We start from the raw sequence: 22,555 nt of genomic DNA, 5'->3' as shown, positions 1-22,555 counted from the left end.
GACCTCCCGCCACACGTGCATCTCCTGCTTGACCTCCAACCACAGGCGCTGCGGCCCCGGGGCACATGGCTTGGGGGGGGGCCTGGAGTTTAGCGCCACTGACCCCTCACTCTGGGGCTGTGGCCAGTGAACAGATCGCACCGCCACACGGGTGGACGGCCCCCCTGCGAGACTGAGGACAAACTCAGCCCAGCCAGGGACCATCAGTCATGAGGAAAAACCAATCTCCTCCGTGTAGGGATTTACTGCCTGGACAGACAGGAAGTCCCGGCGCTCTGCCTGGGACCTCTGCCCTGTCCCCGGCACTGCCCAGCCTGCGACACCCCGGTAATAGCTTCTGGGGCCACATTTCATCCTGGGCTGACACCAGCGAAGCCTCCACCTACGGGGAAGCCCTGGCAGGGGAGTGGGCCTCTGCCAGGAGGGGGCTGGACCGAGGGGGGCTGGGGGTGCCCTGGGATGCCAGGGGGAGGGGGAAGGGGCTTCTGTGTGGGAGCACTTCCACCACATGAGGCTGAGCTCGCAAGTCCCTGCACCAAGCCCGCCTCCCCCCACCCGTCCTCGTGCCCTCCTGATCCCCCCCAACCCTGGAAATGGCCAGAGTGAGTGTGGGCGGCCTCAGGGTACAGGGTGGGCTGGGGAGAGAGGCGAGCGGTGGGGAGAATGAAAGAGCAGAGGCTGAGACCTCCACTTGTGCTCCTAAGGCCACTGCCCCTTGTGGCCCAAGGAGCCAGCGGAGGCTGGGAGGTCGCCCTGAAGGTCAGGAGGGGCCAGTAGAAGGTGGGGCGGGTTTCTCTGGCGGGGAGCCCGGGTACGGAGCTGGGAGCCCCAGCTCAGCCCCAAGGACACTGTTTTGTTATGAAAGCCTCAGTGTGCACAGCTGGGGCCCTATGGCCAGGAGCACAGCCCCACCCCTGCCAGACGCACACACCTGGGCACACTCCAAGGCCGCCTGGGCTGTGCAGGTGACATGGGTGAGAGATACAGGCAGGGCCCGAGACAGGAGCCATGAGTGACCGGGACAGAAGCTGCCCGTTCTTGGAGAGAAACGGGGGGTTGTCCAGACCCGTACAGCCAGCCAGATCTAAGTGGGCTGAGTCACCAGACACTCCTTTGAAGGGGGTTTTAGGCGGGTTGGGAGCTGAGGATGTGGCGGCAAACAGGCAGATGGCTGGGGCAGCCGCCACCTGTCAGAGTGCAGAGACAGCCTCGGCAGCCTCCGGGGGGACCATCGGGGGCCTTCTGCGGTCGTGGCGCCCGTGCAGAACTGTCTGGAGACCAACGGACACACACACACAAAGCAGGTCCTTGCCACTGCTGGACAGAGGAAGCGGGTCTCCCCAGGGACAGAGGCCAGAGGCCGCTCTTCCCTAGCCCCCTCGTCAGCTGTGGCCTGGAGCAGAACCCCAAGCCGGGTGCCAGCCTGTCCCCACCCACCCCATCCCACCAGCAGGACAGGACAGTTACAGCTTCGGATAGTTCCTGCCCAGTGCCAACGCGTGGGGTGGGAAGCATGACGCCCAGGGCAAGGCCTCTGTTCTCCCACGGTGGCTGAGCATGCCAAGGTCACCGCACCGAGCCCTGCCTTTGTGCCCTAGGGGGTCCGAGGGCCCAGGAATGATCCCCTCCCTCCTCTGACTTCCCAGGGAGGAACCAGGTCTGGGGAGTTCGGGGAGCCACAGGCTGGTGGGGGGGACCAGGAAGGGAGGGGATGCTGGGGTTACATGGGATTGGTAACTGGTTTGGCTCACTTGGTGTTTGCTTGGTCTAGTTGAGCCAACATTTCCAAGTGAGATTTCACATTAAACATAGATAAAACACCTGGATTTCGGGCTTTTCTTAAAATCCTTGAAGGTCTGGTAACCCTGGGACATTGTCGCTGAATTCCAGCTGTCCCCCAGAAGGGACATGCTCTGTGCTGCTGACCAGGTCCTCCTGGGCCGGCTTTGCTCCTGGACTGCGGACCGGGGCTCTGGCTGGGGGCTGGGAGGCGGATCACGGCCCCGAAGCTGGGCTGCCCCGCCGGGCCTCCCACCCCACGCAAGGAATACTGAATGGCCTTGCCTGCCCTCCAGCATCTCCGGGGCCGGCTCAGAGATGCCACCGCGGAGGGAAGTTGGGGAGGTTCGCCAACACCAGGGGGCCAGAGAGACTCTCCCCTTTGCCTGGGACAGAGGAGAGAGATGGGGTTTCTGAGGGGCCCGCTTGCTCACCCCCAGTGAGCCGTACCCCAGAACTGGCGCCCCCACCCCTGCCAAGGGAACCTTCTTCCCTCCCCGGGGCTGATGCACCCAGACGCCCATGCTCACCTCTGAAGGAAGCTGGGGAGTGGCCCAGGAATTGGGCATCTGGGGGCTTGGCTGCTAGGATCCATGTAAGCCTAAGGGAAACCCCAGGGCCAAAGACCCAGGGATTTCACCCTGTCTCAGCTCTCCTGGGGTCACCCCGGGATTTGTGCACTAATGGCTTCCAAAACTGTGTGACTTGGGCAAGTTACTCAACCTCTCTGGGCCTCAATTCTCTCATCTGTGAAGGGAGGATCATAATAGTGCCTAGAAGGGTTGTGACATGGGTTCAGTGAGATGGCGCCAGACACAAACTAACTACTGCATCGCCCCCGATCATAACCCCCTCTGCAGGTGGGGAAAAGGAAGCTCAGAGAGGGGACTCGGCCCCGAGTCATCCCACCAGCCTCCAGCAATCTCTGCTTCCGTTCTGGGAGGCAGCACGGGCCCCCTCTGCCTGACCCCAAATCCAGCACATCGGCCCAGTCTTAATAACATCTTTTATTGATTTTGCAGGAGAAAAAAAATAGAGTTTATTTTACAGTTAATGCCTGTACAGCTTCCTTCCCCTCCTCAATTGCATGGCGCCACAGTCATTAACAAGAGCAGTGGGGGTTCTGGGAGCGAGTGGGGGTCTGACCTGTGCCCCAGCCTTGTGTGGGGACAGACAGCCAGGCTGCCTTTAAGCCGCGGCACCGGCTTCGGTCCCAGAGAGCTTGATCAGCCCCCTGTTCCCCCGGGCCTCAGCTCTTCTGGGAGCCCAGAGGTCTGGGAGGTGAGCACGGAAGCCGGGGGCCCTGGAAGCTACAGAGATGATGGATCTTCTGCGGGAGAAACGGTGCCTTATCTTCCCATCGGCCCCACGCTCCAAATGAAAAGCGCATTTGCAGAGCTGCTCCGCCGAAGCTGCAAAGCTCATCAAAGTATTTGCCGGGCTCTCGGTTGCATAGGAACCTACTTGGAGTACAGCGCTGCGGTGGGGCCGGGCGGACGCCAGGAAGACAGCGGATGAATATTTGCAACGAGGAATTACCCACCGCTGGGAAACCAATTAGAGCCCTGATCCGAGCTTGTTACATCGATGGAAATAGATACGTTCTGAGCTTCACTCGGCTGGGGGTGAGGGGCACATTTCCAACTCGAGGGGAAGCTGTTGCGGGGGCAGGGGCCCTGGGCAACAGGCACCTCTCGGGGTGACTGCAAGGGCACCTGCTCCGACTGAGGAACGAGGAACCGGAGGAGCCCGAGCTCAGACCAGAGGGGGGGGCCACCCGCCTCCAGACAAAGTTCCAATGGAAGGAGAGGTGGACCCTGGGGCTCGAGGGGGAGGTTGGGGGCCTGGTCCTTGGCCTGCGGCCCTGCTGGCCATCTGGGGTGTGAAGCTGCCCACCACCCGTCCTATATGGGCCTGGCAGCACGGCAGGTGCGCATGGCTCCCTTCCTTCCCTCCGCGACACACACATCCTGGGGGGGGGGGTCCGTCCTTCTCGCCTGGGATGAGGGAAGGGGCCGAGTAGTCCTGGCTAGACTTTCGGGGTACCAGGGAACCCCACCCTCTAAGCTGGCTCCACCAGCCCCCAGATGAGGCAGGGATGTGGCGGGGAGGGGAGCTGTTTGCACCTGCACTCGGGGCCTTCCCAGGTGCCCCCCACCATGTTGGGGTTGGTGGCTGAGGCCCCCTCCCCACCGTCCCGCTCGGCCCTGGGTGGCCACGCTCTGCAGGGAGGGGAGGCCCCCCGCCAGGCCACCTCACCGTCCCAGCCTGAGGTGGCCCAGTGGGGTTGTGGGCGCAGGCGCTGGTGCCTGGGGCTCTGCTCTGCTGGAGCCTGCAGGAGGCACCAAGCTGGGGCTCCTGGGAGCGCACCCCGGAGCCGAGGGACAGAGGGAGGCTGTGTCACACGAGTCCCCTCTTACTCTCCTCTCCCAGCCCCTGGAGTCCAGGCTGCCAAGGCTGAGGACAGGGGCAGAAGACACAGGTGACAGAGGCCGCTGGCTGGGAGGACCAGCGCTCCCTCCTCCGCCGGTCAGCACCGCCACCGTCGCGCTATCTCCTCACTTATGCACGTTTTGGGGCGTAAGGCTGTCAGGGAGAGGACAGAGAGGAGGCCATTACCCAGCCTCAGTCCCCGAGGGCAGCCCCACACCTGGGCTTCGGGGGGGGCGGGGATGTCCAAACTGCCTGAATCGCCGGCCCAGGCCACCGCCCCCGAGCGTGGCACCCGGGCATGCTGACCCGTCGCCGCCGTCCCCCCACCCTGCACCCCCGGAGCAGGCTCTGCCACGCTGTTCCCTCTGCCCGGCCAAGTCCCCGTACGTCTTAGGGTGCAGCTCGAACAGCACCTCCTCTGGGAAGCCCTCACCCCGGGCATCCTCCACGGCTTCCCCACGGCACAGGACAACCCCTTCCATATGGCACGGCTGCCCTTAGCGGCCTTTTCCGTCCGCACTCCGAAGCCTGGCTCCCAAGAAGCCACACCGAGCTCCAGGTGCCTTCAGGAAGGGCACCTGTTCTGCCCCCGCAGCCCCCCGGGGAGAGAAGAGGGGTCCAAGGGGCAGGCAGGGCTGGGTGTGGGACGCTGCCAGCTCCTTGTCTACACAGCCTGGAGTCCCGCAGGAGACACCCTGGGCGGGGCAGCGAAACTGACCTGGGTCAACCAGGCTCTGCTTCCTTTTCGAGTTGGTGATGATCTGGTTTTCATTCATCATCTGGACGTCCTGATCCTCCACCTGATTGCTGCGGGGAGGGAGAAGGCGGAGGGCTCGACCCGTGCTGTCCGTCCTCGTTAGGGACAGTGAGGCGAGGCCAGGGGCCCGGCTTACCTGATGGCGGTGTGTCGCTCCTGGCGGCAGATGTCCATGTCCTCGGTGAAGAGGATGGTGTGGCAGGGCACCGTGGGCTCACACGTGGGCAGGATGCCCCCCACCAAATGGCCCACCATGGCCAGGATCCCGTTGTACACGAGCAAGTCGTCCACCAGGAGCTGGCGGACACAGGGTCGGGGCTGCACCATGGGGCCAAGAGTTTCCCCCTCCTTCCCTCCTGAGGCCTCGGGCAAAGCGAGTTACCACTGGGAGCCTCACCAGCTAGCCTGGCGTGTGCGGGGATCTCAGGCCCTCGGAGCCTGGGATTGGCCCCCGGGGGCCTTCTGCACCCCACCCTAGAGTCGCCTCCCGGGGGGGAAGGACCGCCCTAGACCAAGATGCTTGGAAAAGAAAAGATGAAAGAAAGGCCACTTTCTGGTTTTCAGGAGGATGATTCAAATCACTGGGGGCAGGTTTGGGATTCACGGTGGGGTGGCGAATTTCCCTGCCTCGGAGCCCCAGGCATCTGTGTCTAAGGTGGCAACAGAGAGAAGCAAATCCAACTGCGACAAATGATAATTGCCAGCAGCCTAATTACCAACGAGCACAATTATCTCGAAAAACCCAGCTGATAAGTACTCACGCCAAACTCTTTCACCCCTCGATGGGGCGTTTTCGCATAATTCCACAGTTTGATCGTGGACACGGTGTTGGGCAGATCGAAAATCCCATAAACCCGGTTCACCTGTCGGAGACGAGAACTCATGAGAACAGGCATGTTTGGAAACAGAGGCGCCGGGAGGGGGGCGCAGGGTGCAGGCAGAGGTGAGCCTGATGGGCGCCGGAGGCGGTACCCGGGTGGCTGGGGGGGGGCCACAGCGCGTGGGGTTCCCGCTGCCTTCCCTCTCCTGGAAGCCCATCTTGAGCCCGGTCACGTGTGGCTGCATTCGCAACAAATCGCCAACTGGCTCTGGGAGGCCTGTTTCCTTGGGCCTGGCATGGCCCTGATTTAAATCCCCGCAGAGCATTGGTGCCCCCCTCCCTCTCCCCGGGGTCCAGCCAGACACCCAGTGTGGGGCTTCCCTGGGCCGAGGGGGCAGGCCCCCCCCTGCAGAGTCAAGGAGCGCTGTCCTCCCAGCGGTCAGCACCGCCTTGACCCCGATCTGTCCTTTCTTGGGTTGTAAATGAGAAACACAGCAGATAGGCCCCAAAAGCGCTGCTGGGTAATTTCCAGCCTGTGTCTTTGAACCTCTGCAGGGGGAGCGGGGAGGGGCTTGTCCAGATCAGTGGCAGAATCAGCTGGTAAGGTGAGACTGGCGGCTTCTCCGTCCCCCCACCCTGTCCCCACCGCCGCCCCAACAGACTCCCCCATATTAGGGGGCTCCTGGCAAGACGGAAGCAAGCAATGAGCTTTCAGTGTTGGCCACAGGCTGTGGGCTCAGTTCTGCCCCAGGCCCCGGAGGATGTCGGGGATCGCAGGGGTGGGGTGCTGCAGTTGGGGTCAGCCTTCCAGCTGTACTGTGGAAATAGTAAAGGCCCTCGAGAATAGCTGCCCACGGGGCTCAAGCAGGTACAAATGTCCGAGTCCAGCTGGGAGAGTGACATCTACAGAAACTGCCTCTCACTGAGTCACGTGACAGATGCCGGTAACCACCTGCTGGCCGAGCTCAAGATGGCCATAGACAGGCGGGGCCCCGGTCTCTGGGGAGCTGTTGGACCCTCGGGGCTCAGGGACAGAGACACTGGAAAACCTCCCACACAGAGCTGCTAATGCTGCTCCTTTCCATGTTTTGAGAGGAAAATATCCTCCCTGTCCTCCTGTGCAGTCACACGGAGGGAAAGGGGACACTCTGCCGGTCACACACATGCCCTAGGGCCTGCTGCACTCCTCTACCCAGCATCTGGCTGGCGCGGGGCTAGAACCCCATCTCCACCTGGCCTGTCTCCTCTCTCTTGACCAACATCGCCAGGCCCGGGGGGACGAAGCGCCCCGCAGGCCCCCAAGTGACAAGGAGCAGCTGGAGGGTCTGAGATCTGGGAAACTGGGTCACCTGAAGAGCTGACAGGCCAGAGACAGGGCCAGGACGGGGTCCAGTGACTGGTGACCTCAAGGAGGGGCAGGGACATGGGATGCGGCCAGGGGACGGGGCTGCCCGTGATGACCTACAGACGCCTGCCGCTCGGGGTCTCCGGGGTCCCATGCAGGCCCTTCTCTCTCTGGGGCCCAGAGCGTGCCCGTCAGACGTGTCAGCGAAGACCTGCGTCTTCCTGATAGCCCGCAGGCATTCTGATTCGTTGGAGATTAACCTGCCCTGGAAGACAGACATGTCCCCGAGACCGTGGACACAAAGGCTCCCCATGAACTCACCAGGCCAGGCAGGATGGGGGCCAGCCACATGTGCCTGACATCGCTGGTGTCATTCACTTGGTCGACGAGCTTGTCGGGGGTCCGGACGTCCCCGCACACGCCCTCCAGGGAGTTCACGCTGTCGGGGAAGGTGGCAATATCTGGGGAGCCTCTAAGCTGTCATAACCCAAAGCAGTGTGTTGGGCGCCGCATGTCACTCTCCCGGCCACCAGCCTCCTCACGCTGATGGCGTGGCTCAAAGGACTCGGGGGCTGGTGGGCAGAATGGCCGTCTGCTGCTCGGGGCCGCCGGAAGAGTGACAGCCACATGAGCCATTCTGGGGAAAATGAGCACCGAGGCTGGTGGGGGGGCGGGTGGCCAACGTCAGGGAGGGGTTGGGGGGCGGCCAGGCAGACAGTCGGCTGGAAAGAGAGCAGTCTCGAGGCAGGAACAAATTTGTGGCTGGCACTCTGGGGAGTGGAGGGCAAACTTCAAAGGTTTTTTTCTTTGGCGAAGGGGCTGAGGGATGGCTGGATACGGCCTTGGCATGCGGGGACCAGATGGCGACTGAACACACTGGGGGAGCCAGACCCCACCGGGGGAGCCTGACCCCAGTGATGGCTACTCGAGGGCTGGACATCATCGCGGATCTGGACCCTCCAATTCCAGCTCTGGCTCTGCCTTCCGACCTGTGAGGTCTGGGGCAAGTCACAGAACAACTCAGGGCCTGCTTCCTCATCTGTAAAATGGGTATAAAAACCTCCATGTCCCAGAATGGATGTGAGCAGGCTCGGTGAAATTGAACAAGCCTTATACCTCTGAGGAGTCATTAATAACCATCAAAACCACCAGGAATCATTTATCCCAGGCCAGGAGGGTGGTGTCACCAGGGGAAGGCAGAAAAGGATCCAGAAGGAACCCAGGGACCCCAGATAGGTACAAGACAGGCTTTGGGGTTAGACCTGCTCTGGTGGGCCCCTGTGGTGGGTTAGGGATCACAGGGCAAGGGCCCAGAGGGCTCAGGCAGGTGACATCAAAAGAAGAAGACTGGCAGTTCAGTGGTCAGACAATGGTCTGTAGAGCTAAACTCCCAGCTCTATGCTCACATGCTGTGTGACCTTGGGCAGGTTACTTAACATCTCTGTCTTAGTTCCTCACATGTAAAATGGGGATAACAGCACTCACCTTCACAAGCAAATGAGGCACCATGGGACAAGCCCTCACAGAGTGAGCCCTCAGTAAATATTAGCAATTTGTTTTGGGGGCCTGGTAGAAGACAGTAAGGACATGTTGGGGCAGAAGGGCGGTGGATACTCAGGTCTAGCCGTGATCACTGTACATGGCTATTGCTAATTTCTCAAGAGTAGCCGAAGACTGAAGGTTTTCCCGTGAAACTCCCTGATTTTTAAAAAAATATTAGCAACTAAGCTAAAATATTGAGAAAGTCAGTGAGCTAGCAGTTTGCAAAATCTGGTGGGGGTGTTCCATGAACAAATGGGCCCATAGTCAAGAAATTCAGGACACTCTGGGTTGAATACAGTGCCACAGGAGGCTCCCTGCAGGCCTTGCCAGAGCCTTTAGAACTCCAAAGTACTTGTAGTTCTCCGGGACGGGGTGCATCTGGTTATCCTCTCCCAAATCCCTGGGCCGCAGGACTCTCTGTCGCATGGGACTCCTGCCACGGACACCTCGGCAGGGGCTGGGAGCTGCCCATGGCTCTAACCACCCTCCCAGGGGTCAGCATCTGACCTGTAGCAGAGCCCACTGGTGTTTTTATCCTGGGGTCTGGCTCCTACAGGGACATTTCCTGTCCTTCTCTGCACCCTCCCATGCACCCTCCTGTTGGGGTAGAGTCCCCTTTGCCTCAAAAGGATACTATTTTCTGACAGAGGGATCTTTTCCCCCCGCTCATCATACAGCTCCAGGCCCGTGAGACCAATATAATAGGGATCACCCCAGCTGGTCAGGAGTTGCAACTGGAAAATGACTAAGGGACGTTATTAAGGAAAAACAGGCTTAATTTTCCAAGAACAAAGCAAAACAGCGACAAAGATAATATAGGGCTGTACTTTCGGGGGCTTCTACAGATGAATAAAAGGAAAACATCTTTTTTTTTTACTCTCATGGAGACTGAAGCCCAACAGGATACACATGGCATCAAACTGTCTTGAATTTAAACTATGTATGTGCGTGTTTTAAGAATTAAAAGCTGTCCTCCAAGCCGGGAGACAGGAGGGCGGGGGGGAGGGTGATGCTCTCCAGGGAGCTGGCAGGAAGTGAACCATTTGTGTCACAAACTCGTTGTGTGGTGGCACTGAACAAAGTGACCAGGACTCAAATTGTCTCCTGCCTCAGTTTCCCTGGTTGTAAAATGACAAGAACAGAGCGCCCATTGCCTTCTCCGTCCATTTCAAGTGTGCAGGGTTGGGGTGGGGGGGCGAAGGGGGGAAAATACAGGAGCTCTGGAGCACCAGGAGGGATGGGCCGTGGCTGCATGAGCCACCATGGCTGACTGCTTCCCACAGTCCTCAGCCCTGTCCCCCCGCCAGCTCCCAGCATTCCAGGGGCGGGCAGGGTAGGAAAGGTGGCTTCTAGGTCCTATCACAGCCATGGGCACTCTGTCCAGGAGAACAGGCTGCTAGGAGAATCAGGATGCTCGTGTTCACTCACCTGCCTGGCCCCTGCCTGGCCCCTGCCTGGCCCCTTCCCGGCTCTGTGGCCTTGGACAAGTTCCTTAACCTCTCTGGGCCTCTGTGTTCTCAGCTGTGAAATGGGGATGCTCACAGCACCACCGCACTGGGCTGGGGGGAGGGCTGAGTTACAAATGCACTGTGACAGTGCCAGGCCCAGGAAAGGATCCAGCAAACTGGGGCTATCCTTACTTCTGTGTTCATCTCCTCCCTGGCCTGCTTCCAAGGACAGCCCCCAGTTCAGTCCCTGGGGAGAGCTCCAGCTTCTCTGGCCTCTCCCAGCTGGAGTCCTAGGTGCTGCCTCTGGAAACCTCAGTCCAAACCTCAGCCAGCTGGCTGACCAGGGGGCGGGGTCTGGAACCATGTCACGGCCCCCCGCCCCAGCAGTGCTCAGTGAGCCCGAGGCCCCGGGGAGCCTCCCATTCTCCCCTGGCTTTCCTGGTGCAGCGCCCCAGTGCCTCGGCCATGGCCTGCCCGGAACCCCAACACCACCACAAGGGCTGAGCCCTCTCCTGGGGTTCCGGGCGCAGACCCCGAGGACCCAGGATGCACAGATAGGTGGGAGGAGGATACAGCCGCAGGGCATCAGGGGCGCCTCGTAGTCCATGGTCGCCCGCTCCAAGCTTTGCGAGTCAAGCCTAAAAAGACACAAAACATCACCAGGAAGCAGAAGATCTCAATGGCCTTGATGGCTGGTCAGTCACTCTCCCAGCCGCACACTATATGAGGACACGGCGGATGGGGAGGTTCCCTGGCAGCGGGGACTGACCTTGTCTGTTCTGGAGTCTGCTCTTTACCACCCAGCCCTCTGGCCCTTTCATGAACAGGGCAAGTGCACGCTGTGCCCATGGCTGAGCGAGACCCGTGCAGGGGTGACGGATGGGAGGGAGTGCGGGGCTGGGGCAGACTACCCCAGGGGGTGGTCAGGGAGCCAGCACCTGAGCTAAGAAGGAGGCAGCCACACAAAGCATCAGAGCTGAACCTTCCAAGCAGAGGAGCAGCCAGAGCAAAGGCCCTGTGGTAGGAAAGCACCAGAGGGGCTCGATCGTGGGGCAGGATGGGAGGCTGGCAGGAAGAGGAGGCAGGAAGGTGGGGCGTACCCTGCAGTCTTTGCTTTGGGAGCCTGAGCAAGGGCCTTCAGTAGCGGGGACCTCAATGCCCACATCTGTAAAATGGGCATAATAACCCCTTCAGGAAGGATTCCCTGAAGGATGAATGCAAAGCATCTGAACGGATCTAGCACTTGCGAGGAAGAGTTCTCACCCTCTGCACACTCCTCCCTTGGCACCTCTCTCCCTGGTCCGTGGGCCAGTACCTTCCAGGCCTTGCTGGTTTTTCTTCAATTTCAAGGGCGCTGTTATAATTAAGTGGCTGTTCCCAGTGACCAGTCCAAGAAGCGATCCCAGCCATGGTGGAGGGAAACTCATTTTGTTTTGTGAGCTTGGCCTCTGGTGTTTGGACATGGGGGGCGGGGGAGGGGTTTAAATGAGTAAACTGAATGTGGCATTTACAAATTGTTATAACCTTAATGCAGCTGAGACAGGGCCAAGAAATATCAGCGCACCCACGAAATGTTAGGCTCTCATTTCCTCTTTGAATCTTTCTAAACCAGGAACTCGGGAACAAGAGAGAAGGCCCTTCCCCGAATTGGCCAGTGGGCATTTCTGGAACAGGACGCAGGCTGGAGACTCTTTTCCCAGCAGGAGGTGCAACAAAGCATTAAAAGAGCTGAAGCCCTCCAGGCCGTGGGGAACCCAAACATCCCCAGACAAGGTGGGCTCATCCCACGGGCTTCCGTGGACGCCTGGCAGAGCATTAGAAAACCGCCAGGTTGAAAAGCGACCCGTTTGATCATCATTTCAAAACCTTTAGGTAGCGACTTCAGAGCTACGTGTGAAGCCAGCAGCCGGAGGACGGGGAGGGGACATTCCTGATGCTGCTAGCCCTCACCTCCGGGCCGGCGGGGGCAGCTGGCGAACATGCAGGTAGTCCACAAAGAGAATTTCTTGAGCGAAATCAAAGTGGCAGTTGCCCGGCCCCTTCCGGATGAGGAAGCCCTCTGGAGGGGAGACACACAGGCCATCCAGGGAGATGTGGACGATTTTGGCCTGGCAAACAAAAGGAGAAACACGCTTGAAGAAAGGCAGCCAGCCAGCATGCGGGCCAGTGGCGTGGGCTGACGGGGCTGTCGCGGATGTCTGAATGTGATGGGGAGCCCTCACAGAGCCCCTAGGCCTGGGACATCCCTTGGTCTGGCCTTCCTCTCAGACCAGGACCACCTGGCTGGCCCCTTTCTGGTGCCAGCCACGCTCTGTGCCATGCACTGAGCTGTGTGCTGGAGGGATAGCAGGGGGACAGGCAGGTGTGGCCCCTGCCATCGTGGCCCGGCTCAGCGGCCTGAGGTGGTACAACGTTTTGGACCTCCCTCTGCAGAGACCCTGGCCGGGCCATCTAGATCTGCCTCAGGGCCTGGTGAGTGACAGGCACTTACCAAGAGCCTGCCGAATGGGTTCGATCTGGGCCAAGGTTTTCTGCTGGCCTGGGACGGATATCACCAACCAGAGGCCAGGATCTACCAGTAAATCTCAAAGCTTGAATGGCAGGGTCTGGAGTGGCTTCCCTGAGGCGGGGGTGGTGGTGGTGGTGGTGGGTGAGCAGAGGGGGGCAGGAGGCCAGCACTCTCCCTCTGACAACGCATTTTGGAATCAGGACTCCCCACATCTTTACGGTGAGCAACGTGGTCGAGCAACGTGCTGACCAAACTGGTCGATTTTCACCTTTGGGAGACACAGAAGGGCTCCTCTGTGTAGAGAAGAGCCCCGCCCTGGGTCCCACTTCATTCCTTCAGCATTTCGGGGACCCCCCTCATGGCAGCTGGTCACAGGGCACGTAAGCCTGAAAAGTGTAGGGTAAGCGGCTTCGGGCACGGCTGGATATGGGGACCGAAAGGCTGTTCCTACATCTCTCCACTAGGCTTTGCTCAGGTGGGTTCAGACCCCGGCCCGAGGGCTGGACCCGGACAAACAGAACTGCCACCCGCTGGTCATATGATTGGACCAGGAACATGGAACCGGACCAGACCAATGAGCGCGACTCCTGCGGTTTCATGGGCTCGCCTCCAAAGAGGAGGTCCTTCTGCAGCTGGGTGTGGAGCTAGCCGGAAGCTGGACATCACGGCGGAGGCCCGGGAAGGGCCCCCTCCAGGACGACCCCCACCTCTAGGAAGGGCCCGACTTCCCCACGCCTGTTTATTCCCTTGGACAGAGTTTCTACTACCGCCTCCATCTTGCAGCCATGGAAACTAGGAGTCCAAAGACGCTAAGCAATTTGCCCAAGGACCTGCTGCGGGGATCTGAAGCCCATCTCCAACGTGCAGGGCCCGGCTCTAACCACACGCCAGGGACCCGTCCCCAGGGCACCCACAGGGCCTTGGGGGACACAGGTGCCCGAGGCATTTTGCTGGGGAGATGCAGAGTTTCCATCCCCTGTACTCTGGGATCCTCCCCACTCCCCCGCCAGACTCTGCCCATCTCCCTGCCTCCTTCTTCCTACTGTGGCCCCATGTCACCTGCTCGCCCACATGGATGGCAGCCACGCCTTGGAAGCAGGGCTCTGGGCCCAAGATTGCCAGGCAGCAAATCCAGGTCACGGAGCCTTATCTGGAAGGACCGATTTGCTCAAGGGAAGATATGGGCCCAGAGGCACGAGCTGAGCCCGGAGAATGTCTTCTTGATGCCAATCTGTCTGCCTTTCTAAACGTGCTGATCTGACAGCACACTCCAGGAGATGCCAGTGCAGCCCAGGAGGATCTGTACAGTCCGAGGAGCTGTCGCCCCAGAAGCTGAGTGCCTGGGGCCACCGACTCCACGCTGGCAACCCCCCATGGTTCTACGGGGCCCATGGGAGAAATGTCGTGGCATAGGCATGGTGGGGAGCCGCACCGGGGCTCCCAGGATGGAGGCCTGGCTCTGTTAACGTCTGTGTGGCAGAGGATGACGACCACCTTCCCAAGCCAGGTTATCATCCTCTTCCTCCTCACTTTACAGATGGGGAAACGGAGATGCAGGGAAAGCAGGCCACTCGCCAAAGATCACATGGCTGGCTGGGGTCAGAGCGGGGACTCAGACCAGGGCCTTATTACTTTAGGGCCCAATGGCATGGCTCTATCTTAGCAGACATTGTCACCATCACTTCTGGGTTGTAGTGGGGAGGGGACGAACATATCATAGTCCATAGTCACACAAGGACAGAAGGTCCCGTGCAAAGGGCACTTCTGGTGTTCTCTTTCCACAGTGTGGCAAGACCCCTGCTTTGTCATACCCCGGAGTGGGAGAACATGGTATGGAACTGGAGTGTGGGCTCCCAGCCCAGCAGATGTCCAGTGGGGCTCTTGCTGTGTGACCTTGGGATGGGTGAACGTACTGTTCTGAACCCCAGTTTTCAATACTCGGAAAGAGAGTTTACATCTGCTTCCTGGAAGCTGGGGTGAGGGTCCCCTGAAATGAATGGGTGCAGAGCTGCAGCTCAGGGCTTGGCCCCCAAAGCGCTCAGTGAACAACAGGGCCCCAACCCACCACTACAGTTCGGGGGCTGGGCCTGCTGAGGACCCCCCAACCCCCAGAAGAGACAAAGTGCTTCCATGTCCCAAGTCTGCCCCGGGCTCTTGAGCCCACATTTGCTGTTTGCAGTAGGAGCAAAGAGCAAGGCGATCTCTCCCTGGCTGTAACCCCCCAGCTCCATTTGGAAAGTTCTGGAAGATTTATGCGCCTCTCCGGCAGCCACGCCAGCCATTCATCACGGCACCGTTTCCCTGACAGTGGACTGAGCGCGGCTGCTATTCCCCGGCTTACCCCGCGATAGGTGTCCTCGGGAGATTTATTGTAGTTCCAGAAGCGCAGGCCAGCGATGCTTTCGGCTCTGTCGAAGCGGATCGTGACCACGTGGTCCAGGCCAGGCGAGAAAGGGATCAGCCACATATGCTCATCCTCCATGGTGATGTTGGCTCCGTCGATTAACCTGCAAATAGCGGGGAGGGAGCGGTGAGGTGGGGCTCAGCCACGACCTGTGGGAGAAGCCAGAGCGAGGGGTCTACACCCGCTTACAGCCCCCTGCACCCTGCCTGGCACGAGCCTGGACACATTGGGCTTGTTAAGCAGAGGTGGGACTCATTACAGTCACCCTGAGGGGCCATGTCACATCTGTAAAATCAGACAAAATAAAGTCTTTTAACAGTTGGTGCTGTTAAAAGTGCAGCAAAGCGATCATCAGGTTTAAAATAAAGGGGGGACCTGTATCATCTTTCAGGACCTTCTAACCTGGCGATCTCATTTCTGGAATTGTTTTCCTTTAAGGAATATTTGTTCAACCTGTGGGAAAGGCTCTCTGCACAAAAATATTCATTACAGTGTTGTTTATTTATATTAGCATAAAAGGGAAAAAAAAAAACAAAACCTCAACAACCAAAAAAAACCCCAAGCGGTTAAGTAAAACAAAGGGTTAAGTAAATCTGCACAGTTGTTAATATGACAATCGTAAGGACGATGCAGTGAAGTGGAAAACGATTTTACTGCTGGAAGATGAGGACGGGGGCCAGGAGAGACGATGAAGAAGTGAACAACACATTTGTGTCAGAGGGGATGGGAGGTGGATGCTTTTCTCTACTTTCCAAACTTTCTGTAAAATGTTCTAATGGCTCTATGGTACATTGTGGAAGAATTCGATTCCTTCCTTCTGGTGCCCTGTGAGAGAGATGCTAAGGCACTAGAGTGAATTTGGCAGCTCTTGGTGTGGGTAAAGCACGAGAAGGGGGAGGTGTGTCTGTGGGGAGCTGGTCTGGCCGTAATCATGCAGCCTCGACAGCCCAGGGAAGCACCCTCCCTGTCCTTAGGAGGGAGCCCCTAGCACCCTTGTGTTCTTAGCCACTGTTCTGAATGAACTCATCACCTCGCCCGCATTGCACTCCTATCCTGGCCAGTTTCTGCTTCTCCTGTTCTGAACAACCTGCCTCATCCTTCTCAACTTGGCCTGTGTCTGTCCCAAAGACTGTCCCGCCACGGACTGCCCTGAACTGCTCAGCACACCACAGCCCAGACCCCAGGAAGAGAGGGGCCCAGGTCTCAGCCTCTTGGGTAACCCTTCCCCCAACTCCCTCCTAATTTCCTGGTGACTTTGAGGCTGCCGTGCCAGGAGGAATTCCTAGATTTAAAAATAAACTTTATTTTTTCCTTTTACATCTTAAAGTTCAGGATTTGGAATAAATCTTACAATCTAAGTGTTCATCCATGGAGGTAATGTTTCTTTTTTTTCTCTAAAAGGCCGTTATTAAATTGATGGATGGTGTGTCTTACAATTGCTGGCATCTTAAAACTGAGGAAATTCAGCAATTTAAAACGGAGGTGTTTGTGGAATTAGGTCCACTGGAGAACCTTCCATTTCCTTCTAAAAGCAATTACCCCTGTGTCCTAGACATGGGGCTGTCTCCATACCAAAAATGCTACCCAATTCTGAAAGTAGAGAGAGTTGTCGAAGCGTTTATAGTCGATAGTGAAGGGAAGTGCCTACAGACACCACTAAGAATAGCTACATGATACTTCCCAGGTCTGTCCACAGAAAAGCCTAGAAACTGTGACCAACCCAGTAACAATGAGCATCTCTAGGGGCTAGATTATGGTTTCTAAATACCATTTCACACTAGAAGGAACCAAGGCTTCTTGGGGAAAATGGCTGATTCCACATCTGGGACAAGAAATATACAAAGGGAGCCTGGAATGTCTTGTGACATCAGAAAGCAGGAGAGCTGTCCCAGACTACTGTTTTAAAAAAGGATCCGAGCACTCTCGGTATCTAAAAGCAACTATAAAATAAAAATTGCAATAAATTGAGACCCTTCACAGTCTGTTTAAATCCATGATTTATGGTAACCAAACATAAACGTTTTAAAGTATGCTAGGGAAGCAATTTTTTGATTTTTGCAAACTGAAAAATAAAGGGAAAGAACCAAGCATGTAGACTGCCTTTCCTATTTGCATTGTACTGCAGAGTAACCAAATAATTGAAGATAAATTTCTCTTTATTGGTGAAAAAAAGAATGACAGGCTCAGTGCCCCACCATCTTGCAACCAAGTGGATCTAGCCACTGAGCACTGACCACCAATGTCACAAAAACTTCACCACCAGACGCTCTATATGTTCTGAAGGGAAGTTGCAGTGACACCCACACCATGTCATGTCTTGCCCCAATGGTCAAACCTCAATCTGATCAGATGCCTAGATCTAATGAACAATTTACAAGACATACAGGGGCCTGAGGAACAGGTTAAATAATACCATGGAGATGCAACCAGGAAAATCCAGACTCTATAGGGCAAACAAATATTTCTTTAAGAGATAATTCGTAAGAAAAAAATGAAAAAAGATGGAAGGGAACCTGGAGGTTATAAAAAGCTTAACAGATCTATCAAAGAATCATGGCATATGGACCTTATCTAGATCTCAAGCCAACCAGTCACAACGTATGGACCTTATCTAGACCTCAAACCAACCAATCACAACGTTTGGACCTTATCTGGACCTCAAGCCAACCAATCACAATGTCTGTACCTTTTCTGGACCTCAAACTAACCAATCACATCATATGGACATTTTCTGGACCTCAAGCCAACCAATCACAACATATGGCCTTTTCTGGATCTCAATATAAGAAACAAACTTGAAAAAGGAAGATGAGAAGGCGGCTTTCAGGGAAATAGGAACATGCTGGGTGTCTACTAATTTAGGGAATCACCATTAATTTTTTTGAGTGTAACAACAGTACTGACATGTTCTCTTTAAAGTCCTTATTGTGTAGAGCTACACACTGAACTGTGTAGAGGTGAAGGACTATCAGGCTTGGGAGTTGCTGTGCTCACATCATCTGGGTGGAGGGGTTTGGGAAGTGGGTGGGTGTGGTTGAACAAGTTGGGACGGCTGTGTGCTGATCACTTTTGTAGTGGGAGCTGACCCAGCGGGCTCCATGCCTAAGTATATGGGTGATCTGCTTTTGGGGTGTCGAATGGTTCATGAGCAGACATGGACAGCAGGCGTGAGGGCCACGGTGAAGGGGCCCGTGATGGGAAAGCAGGAAGGAGTCTACCATTGATGGCAGGCGCTCTGGGCCAGGCTGGGGGTGCAGCTGTGGTGTGGCAATTCCCTCCCTGCCCTCCCACCAGGGGACTTACTGTCCCCTCCTACTGGTAAGGCAAGTGAGGCAGGGCAGGACAGTGGAAGTCAGTGGTTACATGCACAGGTCTCCCACAGACATCCATTCAGATGACTCTGACCCTCAAAACTAGTCTGGGTGACTTCTGGCCAGTTGTTAATCTTTCTGTAGCTCACTTTCAGTTGTAAAAGGGGTGGCCTCTTAGGGCTGTTTAAGGCATAAACGGATGAGGATCTGTAACCTGCTTAGTGTAGCCCCAGTGTCTGGCATTTATTCGGGGCTCCAGGAATAGCCGCTATAATTTTATTATCATTACTATCGTAACTGGAGAGGTTAAGAAACTTACTAGCTGGCAAGGGGCAGAGCCAGGATTGGAACTCTCATCCTTCTGACCCCTCCAGGCTCCTCCTGTTTACAACTCCAGGCAGAGCGCAGGCCCGGCAGCTGTCCTGAGCAGGGGGCCGGTGCCTGTCCCAGGTTTGTCTTCTTATTGACTGGCCCCAGTCTGGGCTGATGCAATCAGACAGAAGCGGAGGAAAGCGCCCGCAGCACCCACGGACACTTCCAGAGCCATCCCCTCCGACCTCGAGCAATGGCAAGCTTTCAGACCCCGAGAGCGGGACTGCTCATGTTCCGGTGCAGAGCTGGCGTTCCAGGCCCTACACTGAGCATGGTGGAGAACACACAAAGCACGGCTGTGTCTGGGAGCAGGAGAACGCTGCCCACCTCTGGCCATGGGGCCCTTGGGGGTGGGGGGTCACCTCCCTTTCCCAAGCCTTGGTTTCCCTTGACTCTAAAATGAAAAGCCACAGGGGACACCTCAGGGGGCATAGTCACTAAAGCGTCTGACTCTTGAGCTCAGCTCAGGGGTTGGTCTCAGGGTTGTGAGTTCAAGCCCCGAGTTGGGCTTCACGCTGTGGGTGGAGCCTACTTCAAAACATATCAGTGAATAAAATGGGAAGACCACAGACCTCACGGGGTGGCTGGGGAGGGCGGAATGGGGATCACTATTTGAGGTTTGAATCTGGAGTCACAGAGCCTGAGCGACCCCGCGTTTCAGGGGCTGAAGCGTCCTGCTGCTCACGCTGGGAGGTGATGGCTCTGAGGGTCTCTGCAGGTGGCTTCTTAGAGACACTTACTTGTCCAGGGTCCGGGAGTCATCGGTGTACTCAGGGAGGTCATTTAGGTCTCTGGGAGAGGCAGAGATCTGGTGCAGGCTGATGGGCAGTGCCTGGCCATCCTTGCCCACCACTTCCAGGCCCGTGAGCCCCAGGTAGTGCGGGTCTCCCCAGGAGGCAGTGAAATTCAGCTGGAGGCCTGTAACAGGAAGAAGAGTGGCCCCTGAACACCAGAGATTGTGGAGACGGGAAAGGAGTTACCTTCGGCCTCTGCGTTCTACCAACTTGAAAACCCTGACTCAGATCAAAGTGCCTTTGGGGCGGGCTCTCTACCTTTTCTCTTAGTGACCCCTGGGCTCTGGACACTGCTGATGTTCTGGAAATGTCTGCAGGGCGAATGGGCCAGTGTTCTTTAAACTTGCACATGGGTGGGGGGGGGGGTTGCCTGGGTGTCTTAGTCCGTGAAGCGCTGGTTTTCATCTCAGGTCATGATCTCAGGGTCCTGGGATCAAGCCCTGCATTGGGCTCCCTGCTCAGCGGGGAGTCAGCTTCTCCCTCTCCCTCTGTTCCTCTCCCTGCTCATTCTTTTTCCCTCTGTTTCTCTCAGATAAATAAAACCTTTAAAAACCTGCACATGGCACTGGATCCTTTCTCCCGCATCTATCACATTGCCCCAAGCCGCTGCTTAACACCCTAGCGTGGCTCCCCGTGCTGCTTGGCCAGCAGGCTTTGTCCATCCGGCTTCTACCTACTTGTCTAACCTCCTCTTACACCAGGGGGCACGGCTCCACCCAGACAGTCTTTCAGTCATTCCTATTTCCATCCCTCTCTCCTGTCACAGGGCCTTTGCCCATGCTATTCGCTCTGGAACTCACATGGCCTCATTATGCTCACCCTTCAGATCCCAACTCACTTCCTTAGGGAAGCCTTTCTGACTTCTCTGACCACATCATACCTCTGTCCACAGCCTGCCATCAACTTCCATGCCCTGGTCACCAGCGTGATCTCGTGACCATTTGGTAAATATCTGTTTGCCCCACCAGAGGTGAACTCCCTGAGGGCAGAAACTCCATCTGATCTGCTAGACCTTTGTGTCCCCAAAGCCTGGCACAGTGCCTGACGCACAGCAGGAGCTCAGTCCAGATGGAATGTTTAAATAAGTAACTGCATGCAGGCAGCTACGTCGATACAGGACGTCAGAAATGGACATTTTATACACTGGGCACTACTGCGAGACTTCCCGGGATTCAGAGTAAGGAAGTGTTTTACGATGATAACCCCATCTTTTTGCCCTTGCCTCACCCCTGTTCCATCCGAGTCCATCTAGAAGTGACCCTCTGTGGTCCTGAGGCAATACGGTCCAGGCGAGTCATCCATTTGCCCAGAGAGCTCAAACCAAGTGAAGCCCTTGGTCAGGGCCTGTCCAATACTTGGCTAGAACTTGTCTTTCCTTACTGGTGTCCCATTAGAGCAGGACCAAGCCCACTGAACTCTCCACCCTGGGAGAATTTGGAGCCTCTTTCAGCACCCTCCTGGGGGGTTGTGTTCAGAAGATTCACATCCTTGGCAACTTTCACAGAAGGCCACCTGGAAGTCACGTGGCCCCACCTCCTTGAGCTCAGGAGCGGAGGCAAAAGCCCAGGGAGGCCAAGCCACCCAGTCTTCCTGGAGCTCGGCTTCCTCTGCTATATGCCTGTCATTTCCAACATACGTTTTGTAACTCAGCCTCTGATCCTTCTGCTCTCCATGGTGCTGAGGCGGCATGGAGCGCATCCTGGGGGCAGGTGGAAAAGACGTGGGACCAGCACGGTACTGGGCCACATCCTAGCTTCTCACCACAACAACGGCATGCAAAACGACCACAGATTCTTTGCAACGTGACTCTGCCACTTCTCCCATCCAGAAGCGGAGTCCATATGTCCACACCCTCACTGAGGCCACTGAGAAGATGTCCTCAGTCTGGACCACGTGACATGCTTTGGCCAATGGGAGAGCAGCAGAGGTGGCGAGGGCAGAGGATGGAAAGCACGCGCGTGCACCTCACCACACATGGGGGTCCCACCGCATGAAGGAGCGAGGCGCGCCTCGTCTCCCCACCACCCCGGCCGACAGCCTCCCGACCACTGGGCGTGGGAGAGAAGACACCTGAGCTCATTTGGTCTCCAGCCCATCTGCCAGCAGACCAGACCCGTGCGCAGGCCCGGGAGAGGCCATGTCAAGCCAGTGAATTATGAGCCCATCGTGGATTAAATAGCGGTGTGCGGAAGCTGCTCAGGTTTGGGTTCGTTTGGTCTGCGGCAGAAGCTAATCGATACATTCCTTTCCATCCCGAGCCTGCGTTCAAATGTCACCTCCTCAGAGAGGCCTTCCCTGACTGCTCCGCTCAAATGGCATCCCCCCTGCTTTATTTTTCATCACCACACTTGTCACTACCCCACAATGCATTCTCCATTCCTTTGCCTCCGTGTTTTCTTGTCTTTTCCACTAAGATGGAAGCTCCCTGAGGGAAGGAGCTCTGTTGCCTCTGTGCACTGCTGTAGCCCTCAGAGCCGAGAACAGTATCGGGAAAATAGATGGTCAATAAAAGTTTTTTTTTTTTTCTTTTTAAATCAATGATGGATCAAACAGTAGGTATTCAGTAGATGAGCACGGGTAAATGAATCAAAGTAAGATCATGGAGTTTCACCAAATTCATAGTTAATGGTAAGGAAATATTTATTGATCACCTATTATGTACAAAGCCCTGTCCTTGGACCTGGAGATCCCGGGGTCAACACAGAGCAGAATATCTCTGGGAGATACCACTGAGAAGACAATCAGCCCATAATAGACAAAGGATAGTTCCAGAGAGTAACGAATGCCATGAAGACAAGAAGGCATGGGTAGGGAGTGTAAGGTAGGGTAGGGTAGGGAGGGGAGTAGCAGGGGGTGGTCAGGGAGGGCCTCTCTGAGGTGGTGGCATGGGAGCTGAGACCCGGGTGATGAGTAGGAGGCTGCCATTCCTCAGTATTCCTGGGAGAACATTCCAGGCTGTGAGGACAACAAGGGCACAGACTCTGGAATGGGAACAAATAACTGAGTGACCAAGGGATGGCAGAGGAGGAAAATGAGGTCAG

The 22,555-nt window shown here is 56.7% G+C and overlaps 1 protein-coding gene across 3 annotated transcripts in view; it reads right to left on the bottom strand.

The window, feature by feature from the left end:
- Positions 1-2,766: 2,766 nt before the first annotated feature.
- LOC308337924 (katanin-interacting protein-like) overlaps positions 2,767-22,555 on the bottom strand; it is a 36,767-nt gene continuing 16,978 nt past the window's right edge. For all 3 annotated transcript variants that reach the window (XM_080831469.1, XM_080831471.1, XM_080831470.1), the window contains exons 6-15: positions 19,461-19,638; positions 14,975-15,140; positions 12,075-12,232; positions 10,698-10,762; positions 9,311-9,421; positions 7,456-7,595; positions 5,731-5,832; positions 5,106-5,266; positions 4,931-5,019; positions 2,767-4,365 (exon numbers count right to left, since the gene is read on the bottom strand). In XM_080831469.1, coding sequence (XP_080687595.1) covers positions 4,310-4,365; positions 4,931-5,019; positions 5,106-5,266; positions 5,731-5,832; positions 7,456-7,595; positions 9,311-9,421; positions 10,698-10,762; positions 12,075-12,232; positions 14,975-15,140; positions 19,461-19,638 — 1,226 coding nt within the window. In that variant the 3' untranslated portion in view covers positions 2,767-4,309. The remainder of the gene's footprint in view (positions 4,366-4,930; positions 5,020-5,105; positions 5,267-5,730; positions 5,833-7,455; positions 7,596-9,310; positions 9,422-10,697; positions 10,763-12,074; positions 12,233-14,974; positions 15,141-19,460; positions 19,639-22,555) is intronic.

This window comes from Martes martes (assembly GCF_963455335.1).
Source record: "Martes martes genome assembly, contig: scaffold_226, whole genome shotgun sequence".
Taxonomy (NCBI): Eukaryota; Metazoa; Chordata; class Mammalia; order Carnivora; family Mustelidae; genus Martes; species Martes martes.
Note: the sequence above shows the minus strand (reverse complement) of the source record. Positions and strands in the feature narration are given on the sequence as shown.